The sequence below is a fragment of the Pteropus vampyrus genome, unplaced genomic scaffold (genome assembly GCF_000151845.1).
Source record: "Pteropus vampyrus isolate Shadow unplaced genomic scaffold, Pvam_2.0 Scaffold95, whole genome shotgun sequence".
Classification (NCBI taxonomy): Eukaryota; Metazoa; Chordata; class Mammalia; order Chiroptera; family Pteropodidae; genus Pteropus; species Pteropus vampyrus.
The window spans coordinates 1477686-1488951 of record NW_011888876.1 but is presented as its reverse complement, the minus strand read 5'-3'; the positions used below and the strand labels follow the sequence as shown (position 1 = coordinate 1488951).

The 11266-nt window shown below is 51.1% G+C and overlaps 2 protein-coding genes across 4 annotated transcripts in view; one reads left to right on the top strand and one right to left on the bottom strand.

Annotated features, from left to right (window-relative positions):
• Nucleotides 1-1728, bottom strand: part of GOLGA2 (golgin A2) — a 17237-nt gene extending 15509 nt beyond the window's left edge. For all 3 annotated transcript variants that reach the window (XM_011364198.2, XM_011364200.2, XM_011364201.2), the window contains exon 1: nucleotides 1582-1728. In XM_011364198.2, coding sequence (XP_011362500.1) covers nucleotides 1582-1650 — 69 coding nt within the window. In that variant the 5' untranslated portion in view covers nucleotides 1651-1728. The remainder of the gene's footprint in view (nucleotides 1-1581) is intronic.
• A 259-nt stretch (nucleotides 1729-1987) lies between these two features.
• SWI5 (SWI5 homologous recombination repair protein) lies at nucleotides 1988-6579 on the top strand (the record flags this gene model as incomplete). The annotated part of the gene is made up of 5 exons (XM_011364342.2): nucleotides 1988-2085; nucleotides 2359-2407; nucleotides 3775-3896; nucleotides 4590-4684; nucleotides 6251-6579. Coding segments are annotated over 5 exons (429 nt in total), but the record flags the coding sequence as incomplete, so codon positions are not given.
• Nucleotides 6580-11266: the final 4687 nt, after the last annotated feature.

Below are 11266 nucleotides of genomic sequence, written 5' to 3'. Positions count from 1 at the left end.
ATATATAGATTGCATTGTGTGTTCACCACCCATAGTTAGATTTCTTTGTCACCACATATTTGACCCCTTTTACTCCATCAACCCCTTCTCCCCCCGCCCTCTGGTAACCACTAGTCTATTGTCCATGTCCATGAGTCTCTGTTTGTCCTGTTTGTTTGTTGCTTTTAGATTTATACCCCACATATAAGTGATATCATGTGGTTTTGAACCTTTTCTGTCTGGCTTATTTTGCTTAGCATGATTATCTCAAGGTCCATCTATGTTGTCACAAATGGCAGTATTTCACCACCTCTTAATAATGGAATTTAAATTCGGTCTTTTGACTCTGAGTTCTGGGGGTTATGCTATGAATCCGCAGCTGCCAGAGGGCAAAACTAAGGTGGAAGTGGAAAAGTAAATACTTAAAGTAATCAGACATCAGGATCCTTTCTCAGACGTCTGTTAAAGGTAACACACCACTACTCAAACTTTTCCATCAGAGTAGCCTAATGGCAGAAGCCAGTGAAGGGACACCCCTAGTGAATCGGGAATGGTAACAGGGAAGACAACCCAAGCACCATTTCAGAGAGAAGTCTATTATGATCTTACAAATCTATGTAAATGTCATTTCTAAGAACCTTAATATTAAAGGCTTTTTTCTTTCTCAAGAGAATCCAGCAAAACTGATGCTTCGGTCCCATATGTTTCCTGTGGCACACCCCAGAACACCCCATATTGAGATGCCCATCTGGGGAAGATTCTCAGCTGTGCAGTGCAGTTTCCCGGGATCTGCTCCACAGAGGATAAGCATATCTCACGGCAAAGAGCACTAACTGGGAGCCAATCCGGTCCCAGAATCATAGGGAATTAGAACGTGAGGTAGAGAATTCAGATGAAAAGTTAGAAAGTCTCTCTGGAGAGCAGAAACCGGAGAGAAAACCAAACACATTCTCCCCCTTGTCACCCAGAGACGTGGCCAACTTTTCCAGATCACCAGTAAAATGTAGACTTTTCATGTCTATGGGTAGGATACAGTCTAGAGTAAGAGAGCCTGAAACCTCTCCGACCTAGGTCCTATAGCCCCGAGTCCCCTTCAAGCTGGAAATGTGTGCCACGACCAGAGAAACCGGAAAGGCGGCGAAAACACTAGGCGTCTGGGTCGTGAGATCAAACACCGGGCTCGCGGCGGTAATGACAGTTCGGAGGGGGACTGTGACGTAACCACATTCCACTCCTCTCTACCGAGTCGCCGCTCCGCGGAGGGGGAAGGGAGCGCAGGGCCCGGACCGAGGTCCTTAGCGACCGGGAGCCCAGGAACCCCAGGAGGTCCGGTTCTGGGCGGCAGGAGGCGAAGACCGAGCCTGGAGCGGGCAGCCCCCAGGGTCACCGGCCCAAAGTCACCCGGGGGCAACAGGCGAGGGCGGGGGCTGGGCTGCCAGGGGTGGGGGGGCGGGACTGGTGAGAAGACGTTGGGGGGTGGCGCCAAGGGGCGCCGAGGGGTTTGCCCCGTGTGCCTCAGAGGCAGCACAGACTCTGACCACAGACCAGCAGTCGGAGGGGCCTTGGGCTTGGTCAGGGAGCCGCGACCCCGACACGTTTTACCTTTTTCCTGGCCGCGGCCAATTTGCTCTGTCGGGTTTCTTCCGACATCCCGGGAAGGGGAGGGGCCATATCTCTTCAATCCCAGCGACCACTGCGGAATTGCTTCCGGCAGCCGCCGCGCAGTTTTGAGAGTGAGCCAGAAAAGGAGGAACCAGGGTACTAAGCAACAGCGGTATGGGCGTGGCCTATATCCTCTAATCCCATTGGTCTATGAGAAAGACGTCAGCGAAAGGGGGCGTGGCTATGCTTCCGCGGGCCTTGACGGACGGGTAGAGTCACAATGAAAGCTGCGCGCGCAGCCGCTGTCTCCGCCCACCTCGGGAAGGGGCGGGGCCCAACCTCTCTCAGGTTGCACGCACAGCTCGCTTTGTGACGGTTCCTGGGCTCCTCACAGCATTCTGGTTAACTGGCGGACCTGAGAGTCCTCTCTCCCGGCCACGCCCTGGACCCTCCTGCACTGCAAACCCCCCCGAAACGGGGGCCCCGGACCCCGGGGCTCAGGAGGTGGGCTGGGAGCGGACAGCAGGGGGAAAGTGCATCCCTTCACAATCCCTTTCCTGACTCCCCATAGATCTGCACCACACTTTCTTGTCCCAGAGATCACCTCTAAGGACCCGATCCAGTCCACACACTCCATCCCGTCAGAATCCCCCCTTCCCGACTAGATCCAGTCCCGGTCACTCCTATTTCCCAACTCCTCCCGCGCCCCCCACAGTACTTCTTCCTGGAGCGGACTCTAGGTACAATCTGCCATTTTTCCTTTGGATTCCTCTCCAGGACCCAACCAGGACTTTCCAAAAGTTGCCGCGGGGCTTTCCGATCCCCGGTGAGTATGCCTGTGTCCCCCACCCCACTCTCGCCCACCACTGTGTACGTCACTGCTGCTCCCAGTCCTTCTCTCTATCCCCACGGCAGCTGACCCACCCCCAGCCGACCTTCTGCTGAGGAACTCCCAAGTTATTTCTCAGCCTTTCCCCGTCTTTTCCTCATGCCCATCAAGCTTCAAAGAAGAAGCAGTGTCCTGTCCTTGTCAGTGGCACCCAGTCTAGTTGATTAGTTATTTGTCATTCACTCACTCGTTTGACAAATTTTATTGAGTGCCTACTTCATGCCGCGTGCTATTGTAGACATAGTGCAGTCAGCAGTGAATATAGCAAAGTCCTTGCCCTCGTGGAGTTAATGCTCCAGTGGTATAAGGCCAACAATGAAAATCATATTATCAATGAGAGGTATGACATGTCATAAAACATCAGCACAAAGAGATAGTGAGTGGTTGAGGAGTGACCATTTAAACGAAGTGGCCAGAGAAGTCCTTTCTCATGACGTGTGACCTGTGAGTAGAGCTTGAAATGGAACTCTCTGGAGGAAGAGCATAATTGTTGAGTGTTTTATGTTTGGTACGAGGCTACCGTTCCATGAAGGCGGCGGGCCAGGCTTGCTGTCTTCTCCATTGCTAAACCCCTGGAGCTTTTGCCAGTGCCTGCAAAATAGTGCTTACTCACTACCGTTGTTGACTGGCTGGAAGAATAGGAACCACGTCTTCCTCGGTCTCTTGTATCACATGTAGACAGTTAATCCAACACACATTTCCTGAAGATTAGCAGTGTACCAGGCACCAGCCTTCACAGCTTTTAGAGATAGAAAGAGTAAAGATGAACTGTGGCCCCAGGAAAAGATTTTGTTATAAACTCAGCGACATCACAGACTGAAGAGAAGAATCCAAGGAGACCTGACGTGGACTCCCGGGGCCCTTTAGGTAGGATTGGGTTTGGCGGGGAGTGAAAGAAAACCCCAGATAATGGTGGCTTAAACAGTCATCAGAGAGCCAGGCCTCTCTCCTGTTCCACCATGCCTTCAGTGTGGCTTCTACTTCATCATCCAAGACACTGCTCAGCTCCAGCGTGACTTCGACATTCCAGCTAGCAGGAAGGATGAAGGCCAAAGAAAAGCCTGTCTTCTCCCTAGGACAGTTCCCAGACGTCGCATACACCGTTTCTGGTTACGTTCCACTTGTCAGAACTTAGTTATAGGGCCACATCTAATTCCAAGGGAAGCTGGGAAATGTAATCCTACTTGCGGCTGGGGGGTGTCTATTACCAAGCAGAAGAGGGCAGTGGCTATTGGGGGACAACTTGTAAGTTCTGGATTGTGGATAACTGGTCAACCTGGCTAATGACTTTTTGTGCCACTCAGCGGCCATCGCCCAAGTCTGGCCAGGCTGATAGGGCCAGCGAAGATTCTCTGCACCTTGACATTCAGAAACTGAAGGAGAAGAGGGACATGCTGGACAAGGAGATCGCTCAGTTCATCGCTGAGTAAGTCTCACTGGGTTCCCGAGCATACTTAAGGTAACTTTGAACTAGTACCCAGTAACTGCAGCCCAGTCATACTAGCTCGGTATAAAAACAGGACTGCGACGTTGAATTCAGGATGTCTCAGCAGCCTCTCTCGGGCAGGGTGTGGTCAGGCGCAGGAAGACCAGGAACTAGGAACTCAGGAATGCAGGTTATCCCTCTCCTGGTCTCTCTCCCAGGCCCGCATTCTCTGCCTCTGCTCTGTCTGCACTGGGCTCCATTCTCTCTCTGCAAGTGGGGTTTTCACTGCCTGGAGAAAGCTGGTTCTTTCACAGCTCCTGGGTTTTCCCACGCTCCTTGCTCCAGCCACATGGCACAGACTGAGCAGCTTCTGAATGTACATTTCACACTTGAGGGAATCTGACTAGCCATTCATGGGCCCATCTGTGAATCCCTCAGCTGTAGCCAGGTTCACAGTATCAGTGTGGCTAGGACTCCTCCTGGAGGGTACAGGAGCATTTGCCAGGGGCCGATCCCCTGCCCTCCTGTAAGCTTCAGTGGGCAGGGTCTATCTCGCCATCTCTGTGTGTCTGTAGCACTGAGCACCTGGTAGGCCCTTAGTGAACATTTGGTAAATAGGTGCCTCGTGACTCTCTGAACCTTGGAACCTCATCAGCTTCCTTAATGATTCTCTCTCTCCATCCCTCACCCCAGAGGCTACAGTGTAGATGAACTAGAGGACCACATCTCCCAGCTCCATGAGTATAACGACATCAAGGATGCAGGCCAGATGCTACTGGGCAAATTAGGTGAGTAGCAAGACTCCAGAGGGCACTAGGGCTTGGAAGGAGTCCCCTGTCCCTGGATTTTGCTCCTGGGCCTTCTAACTTGCCAACCCTCTCACGCTACTCAGCAGCCCAGCTCCCCGAATGCCCCTGCCCTCCCTGCCCACCTGGCGAAGCAGCTGTACAGCTCTTACCTGAGTCCCTGGGGTTTTTTTCCTCCAGTGTAGAGTCTGCAGGCAGGTGTGAGCGTGGGCTCACCCCCCCGCTGGACTGAAGACTCGGGTTCCCGGTCTTCTGGGGACTACTCAGACTGATTGAGACACTATCCTTGCTATCTTGTGGCTGACTTGCTACCAAAGCATAAAATGCAAAGGCGACTCTGTGTGGCTCGAAGGGGTATTTTGTTCCTCCTTGAACACAGTCTCACTATGTTGGTGACACAGTTCCCCAGAGCGCTTAGCCAAGGCAGACACCTGTGTGCATGGGTGGCTCAGACAGCCCACCTCGGAGGTAAGGAATTGTGTAGGTAGCCTCAGTTGCAGCAGCTCGCTCAGATTGGTGGGCACTCTGCTGTTCAGCGGCCAGTGACATCGGGGATAGTGTTCAGAGCCGAGACTGTCTGTCCAGCTACTGCCTGAGTTTTATCACTGGTTGCAGAGCTGCCTGTCGGCATCCAGGATTTTACAACAGGGAGGGCTTCTCTGCCTTTCGGTGAGGAATGGGTCCCAAAGGAGGGGAAGAAGAAAACAGAAGGAAATAAAGACAGATGAAGAGAGGAGGACGATCAGGGCCCAGGAAGAAAGGAATGTGAGGGGACTGTGGCCCAGTGGTTAGGGCATAAGGTCTTGTTAGATAGACACCAGCTTGAGACTTGTCCTTCTGTGACGTAAGAGCTGGCGCGGGTGGCCTATCATTTGCTGAGTGAATATTTACTGAGCACCTACCCTGTGCTGCTCTACGAGGCATGGGTGTACATTGGAGAACCAGACATTCGAGGGTCTCTTTCTTCAAGTGACTCGTTTCATCGTTGGGGTTAGGGAGGAGAGTGGTCACTAAGTAAAGGAACACAAACAAATTATAAAACGTGGTAAGTGCTGTGAAGGAAACAAAGGACAGAGATGGAGAGTGTCGAGCTAGGGACAGGGTGGCAGGTGGGCGTGAGATAAGGTGGTCAGGGGAGGCCTCTGAGCAGAGCCCTTCTCATAGGAGGAAAGAAGAGTCTTTGAGGGAACAGGAGGAACAGTGTCACCAAGCAGCCAGGGCCTGGCACATGAGCCAGGCTAAGGATTCTGGTTGTTAGCAGGCCATGGGTACAAGGTACATGTACATTTCCATTTTGAGCAGGTGACTCTAGCTGCTCTGTGTGGAGAAAGGATTCTAGGGAGCTTTGTTTGACTCCTCTGTAAAGTGGGGCAAGGGTTCGCAAGTCTAGGTTGGGGTGGCCTGACAGGGCCCACGGTGGAGAGACCCGGAAGGAGTGGCAGGAGGGTTACCTTGGCGACCAGGGAAGCAGGAAGAAGCGCAGGAGTGGGCCAAGGCTTTGGCCATTCTCCCACTGCTCCCGCTGAACTTTCTCATCCTTATTTTCAGCTGTGATCCGAGGCATCACCACCAAAGAATTGTATCCGGAATTTGGCCTAGACATGAATGACTGAGCAGAGGCTCACAGCCCCTTGTCCACGGCCCTCCGAGACAGGCAGATATGGACACGAGAAGCACTGAGAGCCCAACCAGCATGCCTACAGGCTTAGCAGCAAGAAAGCGTCAGAAGCCCTTTTCTGGAGAACCCAACCTGAGTCGGGAGGGAACCCAGCAAAGAAGGGGAGCCCAGCTCCAAGGTTCCCGAGATGTCCCAATGATACGTGTGTATGTGCGTGTATCCCATTTGTAAATAAACATGTGAACAATCTTGGTGTGAATCTGCACGCGGATTTCCTCTCTTCCGATAGCCCCCATCTCACCCAGGAGAAAGGGAGCCTGGCCTGCCTTTGCGATAACAGTCTCACACATACCAAGCACCGAGCCAAGTACCTTACATCCATTATCTCTCATGCTTAAATCCATCCTATGAGGAATTAGCATCACTATCTCTATTTTACAGATGAGGCAGTTGAGGCTCAGAGAGACAAAGTGACTTGCCCAAGGACACACAGCCAGTAAGTGGCAGAGCAGGGATTAGAGCCCAGGTCTCACTCTGAAGCTGACGGTTTGCAGTACTGCCTTTCTGGGTTGGGGAAGAAGAGGGTAAGAGCTGAGAATAGCATAGCAACATTGGGAGGAATTCGATCCTTGTAAATCAATCTACAGAATGAGGGTTCCAGGACCCAGTTGTAACTGCTGCCAAGCGAGGGTGAGCTGTCATTTCTTCAGTGGGTGTCGCTTCTCATGACCTGCCACCACAGGCAGGAGCGAAACCGGAGTGTTGCAACTGCTTGATGTGAGCCACGTTGGCAGGATCTAAGTGTCCTGATTATTCTAGTTGTCCCTCTGGTCCTGTCCTACTGGACAGTCTCATAAGATTTCAGATGTGACAGTAGCGCTTGGGGACAGGCTGTCATGAGGTGAAGTAAGTATAGTTTCTAAAAAACCAGCCATGCAAGTCTGGTCTAGGTTTGAATTCCAGCTCTGCCCACTTACAAGCTGTGTGACCATGATGACTGACTTGGCCTCTATAAGTGGAAATAATAGTAGTACTGTATGCCTCAGGGCAATCAACAAACAACCCCAAATCTCCATGACTGACCCCAACAAAGGTTTCTTTGTCTCATGACATCTGATGAGGGTCTGGTAGCCTCCCGTTTCAGAGCTTCACCAGTGACTCAGCAGGAGAAAAGAGATGGAGAAGACACATCAACTCTGAACTGACCCCCAAAGGAGCAGATGTCACTTCCCCTCACAATTGTCCAGAACCGGTCGTGTGGCCCAAACTGGCTGAGGGAGGCTGGGAAACGAGAGTGAACACATGGATATTTGGTGGGCACTAGCTGCTGTCAGCTACGAGCACACCCAGCTCCAAAAGGCACTTCAAAGATTTGGCGAGCACAGGACTAGGGCCTAGGAACATTGGAGTCCAGCTCCCTTCGGCACTGGAGAGCACCCTGTCCTCAGTGCTGTGGTCCCACTCCAGACTGCGGTCACTGTTTGCATTTGTACGCCCTCCTAGATTCACCATGAACGCCCACATGCCTTCTCATTTGGGGGCTTTTCTGGCCATTTCTTAAACTTTCACATCATCATATCACCAGCTCTTCACAAACCACCTTATGAGATGGGTTCCATTATTGTCCCCATTTTGCAGATAAGGAAACTGAGGCTCAGAGAGTGGAAGCAACTTGTCAAAGTCACACAATGGCAGAGCTGGGATGAGAGCCCAGGCCCATCTGGCTTCTAACCCCAGGCTTCTAGCCTGGTCCCCACATCGAGAGGCCTTGCCCTGGACACTCTGAATACCTTCTGAGGACAAGACTCAGATTCATCTCGAACAAAGCCCTTCCCACCTGCACCTCACACATGTTCAGTATTTGCCTAATTGAATGTGGCCTTGATCTTGTTCCCTTGGGTCGTGGGTGAGAGCGAGCCATCTAGCTAGAGGTGGAGCCAGGACTGGAATGGGCTCCTGAGATTCTCACACTTTTTAGGCCCCATACAGCGGTCACCTCACCTGACCCACTCCCCTCTCACCTTCCTGGGCCACATCATTTTACAGTGGAGGAGGAAGAGGAGAGGTAAGCAGCCAGGCTCGGAAAGGTGAGAACCCCAGTAAAACTGACCCCCTTCCTTAGCTTTCCCCTACCTCATCCAATTTTCTCCACGTGGACAGTTGGCTTGTCTTGCCTCTGTCCACACAAAAGGTCTCTCGATGCCAGGAGCTGGGGAGCCACGGTCTCTGAACCTCTGCCACACTTTGCTCACCTGCCAGCAAGAAGTCAGGGAACTAAGAAGCGGCGACAATGCAGTTTAATCAAAGGTTGTCATGACGTTTTAGGAGCACACTTGAGTGACACCTAACCAATCGGGACATTGGGGAAACTTCTCGGGAGAAGAGACATAGATGCCTGTGCAGTAGAAGGCGTCAGCCAGACCAGAATGTGGGAGGGTGTTCCAAGAGGAGAAATAGCACTAGCAAAGGCCCGAGGAAGAGAACCTAGTGGGCACAGGATGCTGAGGGACGCGGTCTGATTGAAGAGTGATTAAAAACAAAACCCCTCCCAAACGTAATCATAACCCAACTCTGCATTTTGGACCAGTTTTTTGGAAGGGGAGGGATATGGGTGTAGGGTGTAGTTTTTAATTTCTACAACCCATATGTTTTATGATTTATGATTTTAAAAATCCAATAAAGATATTAAATCCAATAAAGACATTAAAGGCAGACATGCAGGAAATAATAACAAAGGGAATGCACCCAAATAATAATAATGCTTATTTAAGACGGTAGGATTATTGGTGGTTTTTCCGTGTTTTCCCACATTTCCACACGGCACACAGCGTTGTCATACTGCCTGCAGTCTGGCAGCCGCTAGCGGCTGTCTCCACGCCCCCACCACAGCGCCTCTTAACTCGTTTAGTTCTCAAACCTGTAACTAATGCTTACTTGCTTTTATTCTTTATTTCTCCCACCGCCTTTCCGGTATCTAATATCAAATTTTATAGCAACGTATCCTCCTTTCCCTTAACTCTATACTAGTTATTTTGCTTAACTCTAAACTTATCCTCAACCCTAATTCCACATGTTACTAGAAAGCAAGGAAACGTGTTACTTGTCCACTAAACCCCTTGCCTCTTTACAAATTACAGATAACCTAGAGTCCCCAGACTTCTTGTGGCCATATACGCGCATTCCGGCAGTCAGCTTGAGTTGCATTTCTTCTGGAAGGCAACAAATGGCACCAGGGTAGAGTCCAGGTTCTCAAGTTGAGGATGAATATGCTGCCAGTGCCTCAAGGACTTTTTGCATTTGGGGGCAATTTGAATGCACTAAATAAAATGCTTGGGAGGAAAGCGTCATCTGGGTCCGGTTCCTTCTTGGGTGAGGTCTCCTCTCCCAGGTGTCATGGCAGGCAGTGGCCTCGCGGAGGCAGTGTCGGCTCAGAGATGCAGGCAACGGGCCTGCAAGCTATCCCTGGGAAAGCCTCGCTAGGAAGCTCTGGGCCCGCCAAGCTACTGGATGCAGACTAGATCCTCCCAGTGCCTCACATAGGACGGGGGTTCTCTCTGGCAGCATCCCTTCCAGGAGTCTGAAGTGACCCCCCGCCCCCAAGGTCAGTAAGGAGCCAACTGGTTGTGAGATGTAGATAGTGACGTGTGACATTTCTCAAGGCCTGCCCAATGGTGCTGGAAAACAGGCAGCCCAGGGCAAATGGTACTGCAAGTCCATGAGCATAGTTCGATCACATTCAGTTAAACATTACCTAAAAGTTTCACCTGGCACATATGGGCACACACTAGCACAATACAGCCTGCGTTCTCATCCCTGTCGACTGAAAAGGGTCATTTCTGGGCAGCCTGACCTCACAGAGGCAGTGTCACCAAATTGCACCCCACTTTGCTCAGAGGAAGGAGACACCTCGGGGAGGGAGAGAGAGGAGGAAGGCCATGCCGGGCGCCCGGCCACAAGTGAAGGTTTCCCCAGAGAATGGGGTTGATGGCAGTAATGACCAACATTCACACAACACTGTGGGTCAGTGTAGCTAGTTCAGACATTCCCAGTTCAGTGTCCCCAAACTCAAGCTCAAAAGGGTGAAGTGACTTGCTCAAGGTCACAGGTCCATACTCCAGAAGCCGGCTGATGATGTGTTGTCCTGCCTCCCCAGTAGAGGCTCAGCCTCTCTTGAGTCTCTCACCCAAGGTCATGCATTAATAAAAGGAGTTAGAACTTGAACCTAGAACTCTCTGAGCCCTTAAGCTTAAGGTCTTAACCACGAATCTCTGCCGTGTTTCTTACAAGTTGTATCCACCCAAAGCCCTGACCTAGTGGCCAGGACAGTGGCCAAAAATGAACAGCCTTGGCCTTGGCCTTGGGCTTAGCCTTGGCCCCTCTCTCCTAATTCCTCTGAGTAGGAGACTATGCTTTCTTCTCAGTAAGCCTCTCGTTTCCAACATCAAGGACTCTGAACAGGAGCAGATCCTCTCTTGACCTTCAGCTCCCTCAGCTTCTTGTGTTCACCCGAGAATTGCAAATGATCTCAGCTGGAATAATAATCATAGCAACTAACATGCTGAGTACATGCTCCGCGCCAGGTCCCGAGCCTAGCGGTCAGTGTGACTGTTGCCTGGATAGCTTAGGCATCCTTCAGAGATATGTAGTTATTCTCATTTTCCAGATGAAGCAAATGAAACTCAGAGAGATTAAGTCATTTTCCCAAGGAAACATAACTAAGCAGCAGACTCAGAAGATGAAGGTTCCAAAGACATACTCTTTAAAGGTGAATGGTAGTTTCCAAACCTCCGAGTATCACAATTATCTGAGAGAACTTTTAAAAATAAAGATTTGGGTCCCTAAGGATTCTGATTTTGCAGGCCTGAGGCAGACCTACATATTTTTAACAAGCAATCCAGATGCTCTTGGTATCTGGCCTCACCTGTGAGTATTCCTTGATGGTTGAC